The sequence below is a fragment of the Lipophrys pholis genome (genome assembly GCF_963383615.2).
Source record: "Lipophrys pholis genome assembly, chromosome: 3".
NCBI classification, from domain to species: domain Eukaryota; kingdom Metazoa; phylum Chordata; class Actinopteri; order Blenniiformes; family Blenniidae; genus Lipophrys; species Lipophrys pholis.
This window is the reverse complement of record NC_137627.1, coordinates 4,601,986-4,624,261: the sequence shown is the minus strand read 5'-3', so window position 1 is coordinate 4,624,261 and position 22,276 is coordinate 4,601,986. Positions and strand designations below refer to the sequence as shown.

Genomic DNA, 22,276 nt, shown 5'->3' with positions numbered 1-22,276 from the left:
CCCCGTGGGGCAAATAATGAGTGCAAAGCATATCCATGTTTCCTTTATTACTGAAATGTGTTTATGTATGTAAAACAGCACGTCAAAGACCGTTTCCTCTGTGCAAATACAGTTTGGTACTTGTAACAACAACCACGGATTCTCATTAAAAACACCATCTAGGTCCTCTGAAATAAATACAACACGCTTACATTTGTTTGTCAAAAGGTCGACCCCGTTACTTGTGTCAAATAAGAGGGTGAAAGTGCATCGCGTTAGAGGTCAAGAGGAGGAAGGAGGGTTGGAAGGGATGATTGAAGCAAGCATGAGCAGCCGGACTGAGAGGAGGGACGAGGTGTACTATCATGTCAAACTGTTGTTTTCTTCTCGCTGCAGTGAGGTAAGGATACCGTGCAATAAGTGCTTCCATTACTGGAGTCCTGGTGACCTTCTGACCTTTTCTTTTTTTTTTTTTCTTTTTTTTTCTAAATGCTGTGAGGGAGTCGGGAGTTTACACAGTTGTCAGGAACGAGGGTCTTGCACTGCTCCAAAAACGAGGTTTTTAAATAAATAATTATACAGATTACAACAATACCAAAGAGAAAACTCTACCAAATGTTCACATTAAAGAATCAGAACAAGAAGACTGCCCCCTGCAGGCCGCTGAGTGTGAGCTTTTTTTCATAACGTTGCATTGTCAGAAGCTCACTGATTTCTCCCGCTTAAAAGGCCGTCAGCGGATTTTTCTGTGAGGAAAATGAGATAAATATAAATTAATTTAGCTTCTTGCTCAAATGTTAATATTCGCATGTTGTCAGTGCATTGATTTCCTTAATCTGAGGCCTTGTTTACATGACAACGTTTCAAGTTTTCGTCACAGAAAGGTGGCCGCCGTTGTTGCTAAGTGCAAAACAACTATTCAAAGTTGCATTGCCAGTGGCTCCCATCATCATTGTCGAGCAAACAGATACCCAAAAAGCAATAAAAGTTTTCTGTTTCTACTTGGAAACGTTGTCGTATAAAAGGGGCTTTGGTTGGCTTTGTACAGATTTATTTACGACCCCTGACAGCCGGATTGGAACCAGAGCAACACCGAATGCATCTTTTTCTATGTTCTGTCAAAAGCACATTATTATGGCTCTGAGGGGAGACGAGAGCTGTAGCCTCAGATTAAACTCTTTTTAAAGGTACAGTACGTCAAAAGTTTTGTCCATTAGATGGCAGCCGTAAGTCACTGTCCATAATCTGTTAGACACCATCTTGTGGTAGAAAATGGTATTACATGATTGGGGTTGTTAGCTTGAGTTGATATCCCCGCTCACAAATTAAATAGATGATGTTTTAGAAAAAAAATGCTTTATCTTCTCACAGTGTTTAAAATTTGTGATTTTTTTTAAACTAAAAATATTACATACTGTACCATTAAAAGAACATTTTGTTTATGTCCAAAGTCAAACAAATATGTAAATGTATATATTAAAAAAGGTGCTATATGTTATAAACCCTGTTTTCAGACTCTGGGAGTCTATAAATCATGTGACCAGAGGACCAATAAGCTCCTTTCTTTTCTTTTTTGACAGTGAAAGTTTTGCTTTTTTTTCAGCGAGGCACACGAGTCAGGAGACGCATTGGTCCTTTCCATTGCAACCTAAAAAGGAAAAACTGAAAGCCCTGACCTGTCAGTAGACAAACATGCAAAAACAAAACAAAACATGTAAAAACACAACAAATAACAATATAAAAGCTGTATCTCCTCAACCCTTTGTACCCACTTTTGGTTCAAATCTCCCAGCGTGCCAACACAAACAGTGCCATCCTGGGGGGGCTAGACGTTAAAGAGCGTGGTTTAGGAAAGTGTTGGAGAAGAAAAAAGGGCTGGTCACATCTACCCGGCATCGCCTGTGGACTATTTACAAGTTTGGATTCTGTTAGAGGCTTCCCACATAAAATTGCACAGCAAGCCTCCATAAAAACAAAAGAAAAGAAAAAGAGGTGAGCCTTGCCAAACATCTGTACAACACAATAGTGGTTGTTGGAGATATGAGCGAGTCATCGTGGACAGTTATTATACAGTGAGTGGCATAGTGGGATATGCATATTATTGAGCAGGACTGGGGTGGAGGGGGGGTTAGAGGATGGAAATAAGCACTTCACATTCAACCATCAAACCCAGCTAAGATTCAGACCAGCAGCAGTGAGTCCAAGTCCTAAGTTCACCCATTAGGAGGCCCAGTGGAACAATGCCTGCTTCAAAATTCAAGTGCACAACTTTGAGGAGAAACATTACCAAGGATCATGTTGGCCTATTGCTCCAAACGACATCAAGGCCTTGGGGTGTTTGCTATACTCATAAAAAGGCCATTTCCGGGCAGGGTTGGTTCCTAGAAAAAAAGTAAAGGGAGCAGGAGTATCAGTTGCCAGCAGTATGTACAACAAGAAGAAGGAGAAGAAGAAGAGGAGGCAGTCAGTAGGAGGCAGCAGCCTGCGCGTCAGGCGTTTCTCCGGGAGTTACTGGTGGCGGACGCGCGGCCCGTCTCGTGGTCCGGTCTGTATTTGAGCCAGCAGATGAGCCACGTGACGACTACCGAGAACATGGCCAGGATGCTGGCTACCGACAGGCAGATGGGTCCGGCGGGCGAGGGGGGGATGCTGTGGCTGTGCACGAAGATGAGGCCCATGAAGAGCAGCACCAGCATGGACAGGAAGGAGAAGATGACGCACACGCAGCCGGTGGTCAGCGCCACCCGCTTGCAGCTCTGACAGCTGTCGTAGCGCACCGAGTCCTGGGAGAGGGTCGTGGCGGTGGACACGGTGGTGGAGGGGGTGGCCTGGCTGGCGGCGGCGCTGGACGCCGCTCCGGATGCCTCCTCCCGGCGGAGCGCGACGAGCGCCGGGTGCAGTGGCGGAGGGTACGGCGGCAGCGCGTCCTGCGGCAGCGGGTCCGAATCGATGTAGAGGGGGAAATCCTCCGTCACCTTAGTGTTGTTGGGGAGGTTCTGTATCCGGTAGTCCGGCACCGGGGTCCGGTGGCGGCAGACGGGGCAGCTGATGCGCCATGGCCGCTCCTCTCGGAGGTGAAGCGTGTTCAGGCACTCCTCGCAGAACGTGTGGAGGCACTCGAGGATCTTGGGAGCCCGGCGGTCAAGGTCGAAGTAATTGTAGCAGATTTTGCACTCGTACTCCTCGTAGGGGAACACCGAGGGGGCCTCGCCGGGGGGCTCCGCTCCGCTCGGTGCCAGATCTACCTCTGCCATGTCATCTTTCGCCATTCACATTCTCCGGTGAACACAAAGGGAGCTGGCGGACAGATGCTGATGACGGTGCACGTCTCTCCTCCTCTCCCCCTCCTCCCCTCCTCCTCCTCCCCCTCCTCTCATTGAATCGACATCATCCCAGCAGACGTTGTTGATGTGTGTGTAGATTGTTTTTCTCCTTTCCCTGTTTTGCTGTGAATCGCGGAAATTGCGCTCCCGCTTCGGTCCCGCTGGTTAAGAAAGACGCGCTCTCACGTCGGGATCGGCTGCGTGGGAACAGATGATGTAATGGTGGCTTCCATCCGGAGGGTCTGAGCATCCCACAAAGCAGAGAGAGAGAGAGAGGGAGGAGTGAGAGGGAGGGAGGGGGACGTGTCGCCTTAAAGTCCCATTAAAGAGAGAGAAACTGTCAGAGCGTCTGTGCGCGGACAGCATATGACATCCACCCTCCACCACAATTACGCGCACTGGCGCACAATAGGATGCGCTAATTTGGTCAACCGGGGGCGTCCGTTTCCTGTAACAATGGACATCAAAAGTCACACAATGTTCCTGGAAAAAAAACACCACATACGGGTCCATCATCTAATCAGCCACTTAAACCATGAGGTCATTATTAAAGAGGGATCCTCAGTAATCAAGAAATATTATAGTGACGCTCTCGTGCTTTCTGCCCTTATACAAAGCCCACATGAAATTACTATAGCAGAAAGTGGGACTGGATGGAAGGTTTGGGATTGTGAAGAGAGATGTAAGAGCACACATGGGTTTGAAATTACATCAACAACTGCAAAGAGCGAAAGAAATACTAAAAAAGACAAATATCAGGTAAACAAAACAAACACACACACACACACACACACACACACACAAAGATGCAAAACAACAACAAAAAGACCATAATAAAACTGGTCATTGTGTTCAAGTTTTTGTTTCCATAAGATCCTAAGATTTGAAATAACAGCAACAACTGCAGTGACAGAGACCTACCAAACAATCTACTTAATAAACATAGAACACAAAGAATCCAAAATAAGGCACATGGATCATTAAATGACCACAGAGATACAAAATAGCCCGAAAAGAGCTAAAAATATTACTTAAAAGACGTTACATGTTTACAAACAATATGAGGAAGTGGCAATAAATGACCATTATGAGACAGACAATGCAATCAAGGAAACATTAAATTAACATAACATCATGTGCTAGAGGATAAATTCAATCACATAAAGACAGGATGCCAGAATGATAAAAAACATCCATCCACTTGTCTGTGTTGCTGCTGCCAACCAACAAACCAACAAAGTGAAGCATATTAAATAAAGATTTTGAGGGACTATATGGTACATTGGCTTCTTGAATATGTACAAAGTTTTGAAATTTAGAAAATGTTGATACACAGAAACCCCCTGGAGCAGGTTTACTCACTTCAGGATCCAAGCAAAGCCGGTCGAAGTAGAGGTTAGTTTGATACGCTGTCATCGTGTCAAACCGCAGCTTTCCATTAAATACCACAACTTCTTGTTCAAGACAGCCATATGGCTTAAAAGTCCTCTTCAAACGGATTTATCACAGGTTGCCAGTCCATCACAGGAGACAGAAGCACAGAGAAGAACAATCACAGAATGGGTTAACTTCATTTGTTAAATGGTTCCGATATCGTTATGCAGAAAATAAACATATTCAAAAAATACAAACTTTCCCCATTGGCTATTGAAAAAATATTATATCGTATTATTAGAAAACTGCATAAAAGACTCAAACAATGTCAAAAGAGTTAATACAGTGTAATTCAAATGTACTATAACAACATGAAAAGTGCAGAAATTACATACAAAAGGGTTATAGCATTGTTTAAAAAGAGTTACAACTGTGTGAAAACCTCTTAAACCATGTGGAAAAGGGTGTAATACGTTTTTTTTGAAATGCTATAACAATGTAATAATGACTAGAAAATCAACTACAAAGAGTTAAAACTATATCACTTGGCAAAAACAACTTTAAAAGAGCCAAACAGTGTACAAAATTTAAGAAGGTCTAATACAAGGTCAAATCGGCTAAGAGTACTTGAAAAAAAGACTAAAACAATAGAAAATTGAATAAAACTTTGCGCAAAAAGTGCTAAAACACTATGGGTAGAAAATGTAGACGAGGTAAAACAATGTAAAAATGGCTTATAACCTGAAAGAAGCAGGTAAAAGTACAAAGGTAAATGACATGATGCTGAATAAAAAACACAAGTGGATTTAGAGAAACAAACTACATCTGGTTTAGTTTTGTGTCCACAGGTAAAAGCAGTTATTATCAGTTATTTCCTGTTATTATTAGCCCCAGCAATAAATCTCATGTGATAACACCTGCTGCAGTGCCAGGGTAAAGGTCAGGAGAGGTTTTACTATGAACCACACGCACACACGCACACACGCACACACACACACACACACACACACACACACACACACACACACACACACACACACACACACACACACACACACACACACACACGCAACCTGTCCAACCCTCCACGTGAAGCCCCGCCCCGTTACGCGCACCTGTGCCACAGAAGGACCGCACCTATGCGCTTTGCTGTCTGCGCTCTGCACCGAGGATGCGCCCTGTCCGGGCTCAGGATCACTCCAGGATCACTCCAGGATCACTCCAGGATCACTCCAGGATCACTCTAAGATCATTACAGGATCACTCCTGTCTCCTCTCAGCTAGACACGATGGATCTGCTGGCGTACCTCCAGGACCCGGAGCTGGTGGCCCGGTTCCAGAGGCGCTGCGGGCTCTTCCTCGTCGAAGCTCCGCATCATAACCAGGGGAAGCGGATCGGGAACCAAGCACGTGGACAGCTGAGGGGCCACCAGGACACCAACTCCAACTATAAATACAAGGAGAACGGACATGCTGCTGATGTAAGTCATACAATATAGAAAATGTATAAAAATGATTTGTCCTAATAATAATAAAGAGAAAGCCCACTTAAGTTGCAGTAATTCCTGCAAACTGTAAATTGCATTAGAAGATATTCATTATAGTAAAATACAGTAAAACTTCACAAACTCCACATTAATCCATAAAAGAAAATCATCTTAAAAGATTATTCAAACGCAACCGTTTCTGGCTTTTCTTGTTTGTCAGGGTGGCGGTGACAGCCACACTTCTTAAGGACAAACTGTGAGATGTGAGCAGATTTCTGCCTCTGCTTGAAAAAAAAAAAAGAAAACTTGTTTTGCGAGCACGCAGTTACATTCTGACTAAGGAATCTGAGATCTCTTGATAAAGGTTAAGCAGCAGTAAGACAAGATCAAGCTCTGGCAGCTGGAATATTTCAATGAATGTCAATTTGAGTGGAAATTGAACTTGCATGCAGCCAGAATATAAAAGTCCATCGTGAAGTTGAATTGTGTTTTAACTTTTATTTGGTTTTGGAGAAAAACATTGACTCAATTTAAGCAGATTAACAAGTGCTATAAAGTGCACATGTGTGCACATATTAGCTGATTAATCATTGTTTGTTGGTTCTTTTATTTATTTGTTCCTCCCTAATGCACTGTAATAACTGATCGACTGCATTATGAGTCAGAATTTACACAATTGTGAATCGTAAGACTGACTGTAGATGTATGGAGGTTGTGTGAGAGGCATACAAAATCAGACTGGAAAGCACATAAAACTCAGGATCCATACAAATAATTGACACCAAATGAAAACAATACCCAAGCATTTGAATTTTTTAATGAAAGTTGATCTAAACTATAATGTTGCCACTAAGTTAAGTGGCAACTAATAACGTCATAATTCATAATGTGTCAAAATAATGGGAATAACACAATAATTCACGGCGCTGCACAGTATATATCTTTAATCAATTTAATACATTTGTCCCATGTTTGATAAGCAAAGTGCACAAAAACTACAAAGTCCAGTTTATGTATTAATACATTTCTAATGCCATTCCAGTAATGTAATAGCCGGACAAGAAGGATTTAACTTATTACAGCATTTGTAAAATGGTTTTATGATATATTGCCTCAAGTTAGTGGATTTATTACACTTAAAATTGATAAAAAAATATAATGTGCTTTAAACACTGTGAAAATGTTTGGAAGGCGATGAGCTCATCACCAAATAAGGTCAAACATAGTATTCAAATACAAAGGGTTACTTCATGTCTTTGTGAAAAATCATCACAACAAACATAATGAAGACACATTAACCCTTTGTAGGTATTCATGGAAATACATGGACATCAAACGTTTCCATTCTGAAGAATATTTCAAAGTTTGGTTTAATTTTTCTGAGATTTTTAAAGTAACTCAACAATAAAAACAATATGGCATATCTGTATTTTGAGAGCTTTAATATTTATAAACAAGCCAAAAAAATATATCTCGATTAAACGTGTTTTTTATTAAAGTCTTCTCAAAAGAAGATTTTGTTGTTCTGTATTAAGTTAAAGAAAATTCTTCAGTATTTTGTTGTAACAGGCAATAAACTGTGAAGTGCTTTAAGGTTCAGCAAAATGATGTGTTATAACCAGAAAATACACTAGCTGAGACACGTTTGGGATATTTTTATTGTCTCATTTATTAGTTTTCTGAGTACATCGGTTATGAAAAAACAAGAAAAAAATGCTAAATACTACCATATACTTCATAACCACATTGCCCAATAAAGGGTTAATACCATACGTTTTCAGGTTTTGCACTGACCCATACCATAGCTTTTACTACGGGGTTGTGAAGCCTCTCGCCACCTGGAATCTATTGCCGACAGATTCTGTGTTTTGATGTCAACATCACAGGAAGTGTGGCAGGCAACCAAAACACTTGAGACTGGAGTTTAGAGTCAATCACATGCTTCACTCTCTCTGCTTTAGTTCTATCAGAACATATTTATTTGGCCAGAAGAGTTTATATCAGGTATTTTTTACACTTTGAATAAGGGAATTTTATTTAGAAAATTAGAATGAATCTTTTCCCGTTCTCACTCGGTCATTTCCGTCATCTTGCAGCACTGTGGAAGTTTTTCCTTGACAGACTCTCGATGCTCTAAGACCTTCTTCATGTTACCTTCACAGACGTGCGAATCGCCCTGTTCTCAAACCGAATGCCGGCATACTGCAGACGTATTGTTTAGTTTCTACACTTTCTCAGTTTGGATAATACAACAGAGCAGAGAACCCTTTCCTCCTTCACCTCAGTTTAACTTGTATGAGCCTGGACACCAAAGAGATGACAGCGTGTCTGTAGACCGTCACTGTGTTCTTCTGCTTCAGTTTTAAACAGGATTCGTGACGCTTGTCTTCCTGTGGAGATGACCGCCACAGACTCGTGTCTGTCTCCGCTGCAGCGCTGCCCGAGGGGCTTCAAAATCACAGCCATCCCACATTTCCAGCCTTTTCCTCTTGGACACTTTAAACCAGAGTCTCCACCCTTTTCAGTGCTGGCGGGCCGTGTTTGGTTCTTTTTGTTTTGCTTTGCGGGAAGCGAGCCACTTTGAATTGTCCACAGGTGTAAATGTGTGTCTGTCTCTTTGTATCAGCCCTGTGATGGATATGGATTAGTGTTTTTGAATGATGATACAGTGGACATGTACCCCTCAACCTTTCGCAGAGCATTTTTCATTGGAAAAAAAGACACAAAACACCAGTCAGTGTCTGATTGATTCAACTTAAACTGAAGACTTCTTAAAAAAAAGAAGAAATAACTAACTTAGTTATGAATAAAGAGTTTTACGTACAAAAACAACTTGAATTTTATTTTAATTATTACAATTTGTTTTAAACTCAATAAACAAACACAAAAAACTAATAAATAGTATACAATCCTCAATATAAAATTCACTCCAAGAACTCATATATTTGTTGACACAAATATTATCAATTCAAATAACTTTTGAATTGATGCTATTTGTACATATATATTTCAAGAAATGAATCTCACCTGGAGTGCCTTCCAATGCCCTCAGGCGTAGACTACATGTACTCACATTTGAGAAGTACCGACACAAAGATGGATGCATGTTGCACCTGTACAGCCTTTCAAAGATGGAGAAATCCCTCCTCATCCTCTCTTTTGGTCATTATCAAAGATTAAATATTCCACCAGGTGGTTTAATCAGCTTGTTTTGACTCGGTACTCCTGATTGTATTCTGTGTGATTTTAGTGACAATAACATGGTTGTGCAATCAAACAGTTCTGACTGTTTTGAGACGATGTTTCCAGCAGAAGCTCTGCCGTCCATTTCCGAGACGCGCCCACTTAGTGTCCTGCTTTTTTTGGACGACACCCAACCGGTCTACTTTTTTGATGAAAACCAGGAGAGATCGAGTCAAACAGGATGATCCCACGTGTCACAGTATTATTTCAACGTTGTGTCATACCTGGTGAAACGTCAGAGGCATGAATCAAGTAAAATGATGGAAAATGACTAAGTCAACGAGTGGGAACTGGTGGTGAGATTTTTCAGCTTTAACAGACGTAAATTAATTATATTTCTAGCCTAAATACAACTCTGCTTCGCCCTGTGACTCTGGTTATAGTGGTCAAATACAGTGTGGATCAAACAGGTGATCATCCAGTTTTTCTTATAATAATTTCTTGCCAATATCCCAACTTCTTTTGAAATGTGGCATAAGCGTTAAATTAAAGAACAATTCACCGAAGCCAGTTTCATGATCTTTCTTCATTTCTACATTGTTTCATAAAATACTTGCCTTCGTATTCGTTCTGATTGAAAGGAACGTCTCGGTAATTCAGGACTAACAGTCAGTCTCACGTGCCATACCGTATAAACGTGAAGGCTGCAGAAGATGATCGACGTCTTGCCGGCTAAGATTGTGACTGCAGGATTAGACAGGAGATCTGATGTGATCTGATCCTGTTCCGGAAGCTATTTTTAGACCCGCGCTTCCATCGCCTTCATCTGTGTTCTGCTCTCTGCAGGTCTGCGGCGGCCCTCACTACCAGGTGAGGAACTGGCCTCTGCACTTCCTCTTCCTGTTCTCGGCCGGCCTTGGCCAGGAAGTCTTCTACATCACCTGCCTGCCGTGCCTACATTGGAACCTGGACCCCTTCCTGTGCCGCCGCCTCGTCAACGTGTGGACCGTAAGTCTCGGCTCGAGAGAGGGGATCCGTGGTGAGAGCGCCACTGGGTGTGTAGCCTCGGCTCTGATGTTCGTCCTCCTCACAATACGTCCTCTTTGCTCTCCCTCGCTCTGTCCGTCTCGCTCTCTCTTCACCTCTCAACCTCCTTTCATCCTTCTCCTTCTAACCCCTGCCTCTAAGTGACCTGTCTCTGACACCACCCAGTCTATGTATCCCCGAGCCTCGGGGGGCTGCCGGGGCCTGACCGGGGTTACTCCGCCGATCTGACAAGAAAGGCCCCACATCAGGGCACAGCGGTGGCAGGAAAAGTACAGCTCAGATGTTGATTCTGACAGAATCTCTGAGCAGAGACCCCGAGAACATGTTCTGAGAGGGGTCTTCCAGGAGGCGTCAGTATGACACACGGATGGACTCGGACAGACGGCTGCGTTGCCTCTCTGTTGTGTGGCCTGTGGCTGTGACTGTTTTCATGCCCTTTGCGTCCTGGCCTCCGAGCGGTTGGTGGGCGTCCCAAGTCTGAACCCCCTCATTTGCCCCCTCCTCTGTCCATTTCACCCCCGAGGGGAAAAGCTATCATTCTTGTAGAATCCTGGTTACAACTGTGGCTCTGGGTGAACTCCTTTTAAACACCAGAACACACACACACACACACACACACACACACACACACACACACACACACACACACACACACACACACACACACACACACACACACATACACACACACACACACACACACACACACACACACACACACACACACACACACACACACACACACACACACACACACACACACCCACACACACTCACACACACACACACACACACACACACACACACACACACACACACACACACACACACACACACACACTGGCACTCCCTTCCTCGTCCACTAAACACACTCATCGCCCTCCCCCTAGTTAGATATTACCAGCTTTACCCCCCACCCCCCTTCCAGGTCCACCAGCAGAGTGTTTTATTAGCCTCATCAGTGCTTTGAGCTTTCTGTATCTGGACCGAGCATTTGGTGTGTCAGCCCTCGGGGCGCGTCACCCCGCACTTCTCACTTCTCACGAGCAGCCTGCCATTGTGCGGCTGTCGGAGTTATCTCGGGTTCATTGAGGGTTGGGTACGCTCTGTCTTCTCCTCTCTGTCAAGCACACACATACACTCCAGCCATAAGTCACAACCGGCAGCACAAGCGACACACATGTACCATTGTGTCCTTCACTGTTGGCTTTACTCGCAGCGTGACTTTGGTTGACTTAACTGTCATTAACCATATGGTCATGAATTACATTGCAGGGTTGCATGGTATAATTGTTGCCCAGTGTTATGCAAATGGTACACTTACCCTGCTGTTCAGAACACCAACGAGACCAGGTGAGGACAGAGTACTTGGCAGGACTTTGGATGAGAGAGGAGAAAATGAATTCATGTTGGAGGATTTATAAGTAAATAAATATGTGTATATACTTTACATCCATATACAAAAAACACCACGGTAAAATCAGGACTAAAGTGATCATTTAAATCAGTCTTTACACAAGCAGAAACATTCGAACCAACCTGACCTGACTGTATTCCCTCTTGTAGAAATGAATGCTACCTCACCAGCAGATTGGACAAAATACATGTAATAAATTGACTTTAAAGTCTAAGTGAAGCAGAACAACCAAATTTCATGCATGGAGAATGAAACTCTTGCATATAAATCAGCTATTTAATACGTTAAGATATAAAGGAACTTTTTTTTCTTTCAATCAGATAAAAAAGTACATCCAACTTTGCAGACATTTTAATTCTGCATTGGATTTAATTTAATCCTTCTAATGTGTCTCGACAAGCCCACGGTGCAGTTAACATTATCACTCTGAAACACTGGGCAGTCATTTCAGCATATAGGTAGTGGAAAAGTACAACGTTCTGAGAGGGCAACTGCGATTCTCTCTGACTGATATGAGTCAAGGGGCAGCTCAGGTGTCGTGGTTCGAACTTTCAAGAATGTAATGGGCTCAAGTCCTGGTCAGGTCCCACTGTGTGAGGCTTGCATGTTCTCCCTGTGTGTTTGGGTTTAATCCAAGCACTCCAATTTCCTTCTGATGGATGGATGGATGGATGGATGGATGGATGGATGGATCGATGGATCGATGGATGGATGGATGACTGTAACAAACAGTTTAAATCCAGCAGTCCTCGTCCTATGTTAGTCCCAAGTGCTTAAAACTGACCTGGACACCAATTAATACTTATTTTCTTAATGAGAAATGTTTCAATCTGAGCTAAAAGCACTCCATAGAAATAGTCACGCCAATATAAAATGTTTTAGGTTCCCATTATTGAATCACTTCAGTATCCAGAGAAGCCATGTATCATGGATTTGACATTTTGGCACCACATAGTTTTATAGAAAACGTTACCTTTGACTGTCGAGTTTTCTCTGACAGAAATCCAAAGTCAATAAGGTTTCATGTTTTTTGAGTTGTTGTTGTTAACAGATATGATCTTTAAAGCGTACAATTTATTTTCCAACATGTTCTGTGCATGGACAACAGAGCATTCAACCCAATGCCACTGGCTTTGTTTTCAGCGGGGCCTTTCTTTATACCTCCGAGGTCACAAAGCTGATAAGCATCGCAAAGACATGCGCAAGTGAAACGGCTATTCATCCCTTTGCCGTGGAGCAGACCTAACATCATGTGTTTCCTCCTTACAAACCCAGGCCTGTGCAGGCGCCCATCTTCCTCCACACAAACGCACACACAGACACGTAACACACAGTCTCATCCTCATGTTGACAGATCAAAGTCCAGAGCTGCGCCGGCCCCGATCAATGCGCCCATTCACAAGATCACACACTGTATGTCTTGACCTGCCTTTAACTCTTCTCTTAATGTGGCCAGACGGTCCCTGGGGTCTGCCCCGTCTTTTGATGGAATGCTTTACAAAGACACCAATGAGACACTGCACCACTGGCTTCTTCAACTGGGGACAGCTGAATGTGATGTTTGTGTTGATGGTGGGTGCAGAGGGCGGGGGTATCATATCATCCAAGCACTTGAACTGGTGGGCAGAATCATTGTGTGCAGGCAGGCAGGCAGGCAGGCAGAGGATCATGAGCACACAGTATGGATTGTTGGATGAATGCACAGTCCCGGCCAATGAACGGGGTCAGACAGGCTAGATGGAATCATCCTGTCCGTCTGGGGGTGTACAGAGGTAGACCCAAATGGTGATTTAAGAGACACTGCACAGGCTTGGCCTGAGATTTTGTGTAGCTAAAGAAAATGGACCTCACAGTAAAGATACTGCATCTGAACGGGACAAGATTGTAAAAGTGGATCTGTGTGACCTAAATGAACAAATTGATGTAAGTCTACATAAGGGCTTGTTCTGTCACGGGCCAAAAGTCTGGGTTGTATGACGTTCTTTCACTGCTTCAGGTCTGTTGGTTCAGTTCGATGAACTCGACTTCAGCTCCACAACGTTGGTTTCTTCAGTAGATTCACTTGCGTGTTTAGAGTCACTATTGTGATGCATGGTCCAGCTCACACTGAACTGCAACTGGTGGGCAAACATCCTGACATAACCCTATCAAATACACCTACACTTTCCACTGCAGTCTCCAGCGAGTCTGACTGACATCAAATGACATAATGGAGACTCTGCCCATGAAGAAGGATTCTGTTCTGCTTCACCTGTCGGTGTAACCAGATAAAGTTCTGTAGAATATCGTCATCATATCTTTGTTTGTGATGGAAATCCATGCAAGTCTTTATGCAAGAACATGCAGCCTTAAATCATGATTATCCCTCCACCACACCTCGCCATGCACATGATTTAATAAAAACCAAAAAATGGACCAGAATAGAACCGTTTATAGCATGAAAGTGCTCTTTGTTTCCCTTCACACTTCAGCCTGAGCTTCATTAGTTCACATGACATTTCCCCAACAACATTGTGAAATATCAAGGGGACGAGATATATGGTAAAGGTCTCCTTCTTTTTCTCTCATATTGAAACAACGGCTCCCTCTGTGGTGTGTTCCCCTCATGTTTCATTACACAACAACACTCCTGAACCACACGATCGCTCACGTGGCTGAAATCCTGCAAATCTGCACTCGGTCCAAAATGCTGTTCAATCTTCATTCTTCAGAGCGGGCCCCTTGAGAAATATATATCAACATTTTCAAAATGATTTCAACCAGACATCTTCATCATCTCAGCAACAGTTGATACACTGGCCACACAGTCGTTGATGTAAATAGATTGCGCTTGCAGCTTGCAAGTGTTTTGCGGTTGATGATGAACCAGGAATAAGATGAGTGACATATTGTGCAAACAGGAGTATTTAAACAATGTTTTTGTTGGCTTCGGGTCCTGCTGACACAAGAACGAGCGGCTGGAACTGGTATCATTCACACAATCAATTTGTTTCTATTCACCGTGGAGAGACTGCTTGAAGCAAACAGATTCCAGAAGCACAGAATGAAATTTGATTGTGTTTGTTGTTTTTGTCACGAAACCGCACAACATGCACGCAGAGGACAACATGCTACAAACATTAGCAATGGCGAGTACGCAGATATTATGTACAGAAAAGGAATTTGGATGCGCGTGACTCTCGACTATAAAACTACCAAGTCCCAGGAGAGTATGGACTGGGAGTCGTGAGACTGTGGAGGCTGCTCTTGTTGTTATTATTGTTGATCAACTCGCGCATGTTCAAAAAACAAATGTACTGCACCGTTTTAAAAAAGTTCTGTTTTCCTCCATTTCCACAGAGTCGGAGTAGTTTGGAAAAATTCCACCTTATTCCGCCTTCGGAGGCGTTTTCAGTGGCTCCGAGCATCGTTGTCGTACGAACAGTTTTTCCACTTGGGAACGTCGTCGCGTGAACGACGCCTCAATCTGATGTTCCAACTGGCTCCAGACACCACCCTGCTTTAAAGCTTCCCCTGGATCCCTGAGGAGTGCCATAGCCTGATAATTGACACACGATTCCTCGATTGTGGGTTCAGAAAAACCCAAACGGCTCCCCAAGATGAGAAACGGCCAAACCCGCTTTAAATTCTTAAAGCATCAGAGCAATAATTTAACCAGAAACCAGCTCAGAAATATCCTCTTGTGGACACCAGCCAGTCGTCACAAGCTGGCATATTCTTCGCTCAGAATGAAAAGTGCAAAATTGTGAGGCCTCATGTCATATCCCTCTTCTCTTATCTAAATGTCATGTGATAACAGCATGTCTGTGGATGTCATTTTGAACCTCATTTGCCATGGTAACATGTGCTCTCTGATTACAGTGTCAGTGGGGATGGTAATAACAAGCTCTCTTTTCTCTCCCTTAAACACACACATTAGGATCGCGCTCCGACTCGGTGCTCCCCCCCCCCCCCCCCCCCCAGCGTCTCACTAAGACAGCCAGTCATTAAATATACAGAGAGGCAGAGCTTTAAATAAACCTGGAGCTGGAGCAGGCAGGCCCTCCGAGGCCCGCCGGGGAGCTCATGAAAGAGAATAGGCAGGACGCACACGTTCCGTTTCCCCCCCAGACCCTCCCGTTACACCTTGAACCGACTGTGTCATTGTGTCAGGAGCCCTCTGTTTCACCTCAGCCGAGGAAGACGCTGTGTCAGCGAAGTCGGCCTCCTTGGCTTCTCTGTTACTTACAATAGATTCGGTTTCTGTGCGACTGCAGCATCCGCACTTTGCACCGAGGCGGTTCTCCTCGCCTCTCAATTCCTCTCCTCTCTCCGCCGTCTTTTTTAGCGAGTGGACATGGCAATAAGTTATTCATGAGAGGATGTGGTGAGTTTTAAAGCCCAGACTGATCAGGATTTTACTTCCCCTCATTATTTTATCATCTTCCTCCCCTCTTTAATTGCAGCTTTTGTAGCCAGCACAGTGCAGCAATCTTCATTTTGAAGATACAAAGAGACGGGAGACATTTCTGTGAGGAAAATCAGGCTAATAGAAGCTGTTTCTTTTTTAAATAATCAAAACCAATTAAAACAATTTCTATCTGCAAAGCCAGAGTTGGAACAGTTGGTTTCTTTAGCTAAAACCTGCGACTTTCAACTGGAAAAACCGTCTGGCACAGTTAGGATTTCACCAAACTCCTGTTTACCAAAGCAAGCGTGTCTCATTAAAGGTGGACTAAATCAGTCCTGCTGACAGAAACATGAGAGACATCAGGAGAGCATGAGATAATGTCAAGTACTGATTCATGATGTTAATGTCTTTGAGCTTCGGTATTGTTGTTATTATTATTATTATTCCAAATAAGACCGCTCTTTCTTTTTGGTCATCTCCTTTGATTTTCTTCCGCACAATGCATCGAGAAATAATTTACTACAGTTCAATCAGGCTTTTACCTTATGCATTTTGTACATGTTGGGCAATTATACAGCTATGTGCTCATTTGAATTTATTTAGACAATTTTCCAAATAACTATTTACTTTTTTCAGTAACTAGTAAAGTAACTCCTTTACGTTTAATGAAGGAACAAGTAACTGTAATCACGAGCTAAATTGGAAAGAACATATTGTTTCCAAAACAAAAGTAGGATACTATAGGTGTACTCGCAGTTTTATTGAAAAGTGCACAATATTTTTTGTTGAACGTATGAATAAAAGTTTTACTTGTAGTCTTACTATATCAAATATGTTAAAGCAGCCTACAAATTTTTTTTTTACGCTTTATTACAAAGAAGATTCTCGCACTGTGCTCTCTCTAGTTGGTGATGTACATTGGTCAGGTGATGAAGGACATACTGAAGCTTCCGCGCCCTGGATCGCCCCCCGTGGTGAAGCTGGAGACCCGTGTCGATGCAGAGTATGGACTTCCCTCCACCCACGCCATGGCCGCCACCGCCATCGCCTTCACTTTTTTATTGAGCGCTCCGTCTAGGATACAGGTGAGCAGCCAGCAGTATACATTCACAGGAAAGCAGCTTAAAACCGTTGTTTTCCACTGCATGATGAGTAATAATAGTTGTTTTCTTTTAGGGTAGATGATTCTTTATCTATCTTAAAGCATGTACTTTGAATAAAACCTACTATAAACAATATAATAATAAATAGTTTGAATTAGTACAGGTAGTAGATTAATGATTCAAGGAGATAGCTTTACTTGCAGAAGTTGCTTACTGGGAATGATAGATAAAAGATTTAGAAAATACCAGATTTGTTTTACGGTTCAAAAAACTTTATATACTATTGACTTGTAAGAATTTTAAGTATATACTTTTGGGTATTACAAGATGACCTAACAGCCTCTGTGAGCTCATTTAGCGACTTGTTAGCAAGTGATAATATGATAAAAAATTAAAAAATTAAAAAATAAATAAAACACTTAGTTAAATTCAGAGAACTAATTTAACTAAGAAAACTAAAGAAGGAAGTGGTTTTAGGCGTAGTCGGCACAGCGGATACCTACAGTAAGTGTGAGGAACAACTCATCACACCATCTTGTGGTACAAAGTGGTATTACAAGCCAGACACTGAAAATGAAAGCAACGCAAGATTTCAAAACCAATTTGCTTTTTTTAAGTTTTTCTTGAAACCCGATAAAAATTGAATTCATGAAATTCCAGATCAGCGGGAGTTACAGTTAAATAAGTCCAGTTGCACGGAGTCGCAGAGTTGAATGAGGTTTGAGGCACAGGGAGCCTTTGGATGGAGATGGATGAGGGGCGTGGCCCCGCCGTCCATCAAAGAGTCCCGCCTGAGCCGTTGGACAAAGGGTGAAAAGGGGCGTGGCCAGCAGTCACCATCAGTCACCATCAGGCGGCCCCGTCGGGCTGCTGTTTGGTCCTCTGATGGACTCCAATGAGTCAATGACTGTCAGTCCACATCCCCACACATCTCCTCCCCCCTTCTGACTCTTCCTCTCCTCACCCGTCCCACTCTAGTGCCGGGTCAGTCAATATCTCAATCCATGTCGCAGACAGTCTTAATCAACGGCTTCTCTTAACGAAGGACACACTGATTGCCTGATCTTCCCCTGCAGTCATGAGAGAGCTGTCAGGCTGATTTGTCTTCCCGTCATTTCGTCACGTTTTCTTGGAAACGTCTGCTCTCGAGGTCAAACGAGCCGGACCGCCGACCTCCGACTCTCCCATGTACAGTAGAGGTCTTAAACCGTGACCTGAAATTCCTGAAGGTTCATTCCTGAAAGGAAAGAGCGTGCACAGTCACGGATGAGTAGCGGACTTCGACGGAGGCTCCTGAATAGCTGCGAAAAGGCCTCAGGGCAACTCGGCCCGTTCCCCAAGCAGGTCGGAGGTCACGACAGTCAATCACAGCCTAGACCCTCCTCCTCCTCCCTCCTGTTCCTGCCACCCCTTTGTGGCCATTCATGGAGAAACCTCTCTTCATGAACTACCAGTGAATAGGCTTCCAGCTGCAAAGGACAGGAAAAGACAGAGCGGAGGAGGAGGAGGAGGGGGAGGAGGGGAGGGCGGAGGAGGTGAATGAATACATGAGGCCTCTCTTCTCACTGTTATTGAAATGGGGGGCAACAAAACCTGTCGCCATAGGTAGAGGAGGGGAGGGAGGGTGGAGAGACAATGGAGGACGAAAGGAGCAAAGAGGCGACAACAGGCAGAACTTCAGAAGTCAACAAGGACGTAAAGAAGAAAACGCACTGACAAAATATAAACTGACACACACACACACACACACACACACACACACACACACACACACACACACACACACACACACACACACACACACACACACACACACACACACACACACACACACACACACACACACACATATATGTGTGTGTCTAGACTTCTACTTGTGTAAGCAGATGAAGGTTTCTGGAGAATTTACTATATAGATTGTTAAATAACTATGAAAGTTTTATTAATTATTTGAAGAAAAAAAGGTCTTATTTTGAGAACACATTTATTTCTCTTTATATAAAATGTATATGAAATGCTAAATGTTTTGGGAAACATGACTCCTACATACTTATTAAAGCTTTAGACACATGGACATATACTTAAGTAGAGGCTCTGGCTGAGGCTGACTGAGGAACTCTGCTGGTGTCATCTCTATCTGTGTGTTTCGTCAAGTCGTTGTGATGTTAAATAATCAGAGTGTGTTTTTTTTGTCTAGTTGTCTCAGTTCCAGTTCGAGGTGGGGGCGCTGATCGCCGCCACGCTGTCGTCCCTGGTGTGTCTGAGTCGCCTCTACACCGGCATGCACTCGGTCCTGGTGAGCGTCTCTTCTTCCCCAAAAACTCTGTTTTCATTTCCTAAAGTTGGTTCAACAAACAAGCTCAGTACTAATAAAATAATATAATTACTGGGTCAATAACATGATTCATAGACCCTGTTTTACACGACAACGTTTTCGACTGAAAATGCAAAACAGTGAGCAGCACTGCCGTGGAAGTTTTCTGTTTTCACTCGAAAACGTTCACAGCGTATTTGAGATCTGACGATGTTCAACTAATAGCAGGAACTCTTCCCCGAAAGTTAAATAGAGTACTCCAAGATTAATTCACCGACTTTCATTCAACATGTAAAGAGAGAGATAAAAAACTATAGTAACAAAAAATTAAATATTAAAGTTTTAGCATCACTCTATCTTACCAATTAATTTTTCTAAATGTAAGCAAATTTAATATATTAGCACATTATTTATGTTGCCTAGGCAGTTAACTAACGTGCTTCGGTTGTTTAAAACCATCACAACAGCTTGAAATGTCTCGTAGAAAATAAAACCCTAAAAAAAAAACTGGTTAAATAATTTACAACATACCTCTGTCCAAATTTGTTTTAAATTTTAAAAAAAAGCTATTCATATGTGTGTGAACTAGCTGCTTAAAATGTGGACCAGCCAGATTGTAGTGGTTATAAAATAGGTTTGATCATTTTTACAGTGTATTGTGTTACATAGAACAATAATTTTCAAGGCAGGATTCATAATTCATATCCGTCTGGTTAAACTGTCTGATCCGACTCTCAAAATTCGATGTGCTGCCGTTCCCTAAAACGGAAATATTGATTTAGACACAAAGCCTTACGACTCAGTGTTGTTATGTTTAAGTGCACATTTATCACATTTATCACATTTATCTTCACTCTGAAGTTCGTCTCCGTCTCCACGGTCTTTTGTTTCCTTGTTTTTCTATTGGCATCAGTTTTGTAGAAAGTGATGGTGTGATCAAAAAGAAGAGTCACCTTCTTGATTCAAGCACTAAATAACAAAAAAAAAGCATCCATATTGATGAAGCATAAAATGCTGCTCTTGTTGTCTCCTCATATTAGTTTACAAACAGAAAGGGAGAACTTGTTAGCCTGGTTCTCTATACGGAAAAGTAAAATATTTTTTATTCCCAATCTAATTAGTTATCTTCAATGAGATATGAAGCATTTGCTAAAAATGTAAAGAAGCTTGGTTGTGTCTTTTCTTCAGAAGTCAGATTAGTTACTGACCTTTAAAGGCACTTGTAGGTTCATTCTATAAGTTTCTACATCGACTTTATTGGGTAACTGCTGTTGACCTCGAATGCAAAAGAGAAACTCAAGTTAGAAACCGTCTTCTCTTTGTTTTTCCCCTGATGTCTTTAGTAATAATCCACCTTGTATTTTCAGGATGTGATCTGTGGTGCTTCGATCTCGGCTGCCCTCATGCTGCTCACTTACCCATACTGGGACACCTTCGACCACTTCCAGCTGACCAGCAGCGCCTCCCCCGTCCTGGCCGTGACCTTGCTCTTCTTCCTGAGCTACACGTACCCCGAGCTGGACCACTACAGCACCACCCGGGGGGACACCACCATCATCCTGGGATCGTGCGCCGGGTGCTCTGTGGGATACTGGGTGAACCAGCAGCTGGGGCAGACTTTTGAGCCTTGGGGGCCGTTGCCCGTACCTCTGCCCACACTGACGGCCAGCGGCCTGGCGTTAGGTGTCGGCCGCTTCCTGCTGGGAGTCGTGGCCTTGGTGGGAACTCGGCAAATCGTGAAAACGTTGAGTTTGTGGCTGTTGTACTCGTGGTACAAGGTGCCGGGATGCGACGACGACGACGCCCGGAGGAGGAAAGAGATTGAAGTTCCTTATAAGTTTGTCACGTACACATCCGTTGGACTTGTGAACTCCATATTGGTCAACAGGGTCTTTATTTTATTCAGACTACTATGATCTATTCTTATAAAACCAGGGTGCGATTTGAGTTGATCCCCGTTCCGATCCGCAGATTCCTGTTTCTATCAGGGCTTCAGATCTATCTTTCTCTCATGGTAATGAGACCAGACATGGAACAGACAAAACAGATCAAATATCTTATTTTGAAATCAAAGATCCATGCAGCCTGTATTAGCTAATCAACAATTTCAAGTTGATGTCTTTTCCTGAAGAAATTCACATTCAAAGATTTTGTTCTTGGTTCTCAACTGTCATTCCTGTTACACTTGTGGTTGTTCATTTCAATTCATCTTCAATAAATTTACATTTAATGGAATAAATGATGGTTTTAAATCCCACTTTAACAAGAGGTGGAATCTCGGCTGTGACGGGAAAGCATCCAGGTTAATAAAATGGCCACGTTGATGGTGGAAGTTGCAGTGACGCCTGAAATAGAGAGCAGCTGAATAAGAAAAGGAATTAAAAACATCTTTCTACTCACAAATCGCACCCTGAGAAATAATTGATGAACAATGATCTGAAGAAAGAAGACCCTCATGTTTATGTAACTGTTGCCCAAATTCTATATTTTATTCCGTGTGCAGAATTCCATGGACATTTGTGTCTCACTGGGAATGATTCACAACCTGTGACTGAGCTGAAAGCAAAAGTATTCCAATAAAAGTTTGGACTAAAATCTCTGTTGGATTGTTTGAATGGAGCAGTAAAGGCGGGAGCGTTATTTTGTTAAGTGTTCCATA

At 42.9% G+C, this 22,276-nt stretch overlaps 2 protein-coding genes across 2 annotated transcripts; one reads left to right on the top strand and one right to left on the bottom strand.

The window, feature by feature from the left end:
- Window positions 1–33: 33 nt before the first annotated feature.
- On the bottom strand, window positions 34–4,733 carry rnf228 (ring finger protein 228). Its single transcript, XM_080459236.1, has 2 exons — window positions 4,665–4,733; window positions 34–3,544 (listed from the first exon to the last, which is right to left on the bottom strand). The coding sequence occupies exon 2, from the start codon at window positions 3,246–3,248 to the stop codon at window positions 2,469–2,471; it is 780 nt and encodes a 259-aa protein (XP_080315362.1). The 5' UTR covers window positions 3,249–3,544; window positions 4,665–4,733; the 3' UTR covers window positions 34–2,468.
- Window positions 4,734–5,789: 1,056 nt separating this feature from the next.
- sgpp2 (sphingosine-1-phosphate phosphatase 2) lies at window positions 5,790–22,216 on the top strand. The gene is made up of 5 exons (XM_080460174.1): window positions 5,790–6,157; window positions 10,193–10,354; window positions 17,106–17,285; window positions 19,501–19,599; window positions 20,985–22,216. The coding sequence occupies exons 1-5, from the start codon at window positions 5,966–5,968 to the stop codon at window positions 21,531–21,533; spliced, it is 1,182 nt and encodes a 393-aa protein (XP_080316300.1). The 5' UTR covers window positions 5,790–5,965; the 3' UTR covers window positions 21,534–22,216.
- Window positions 22,217–22,276: the final 60 nt, after the last annotated feature.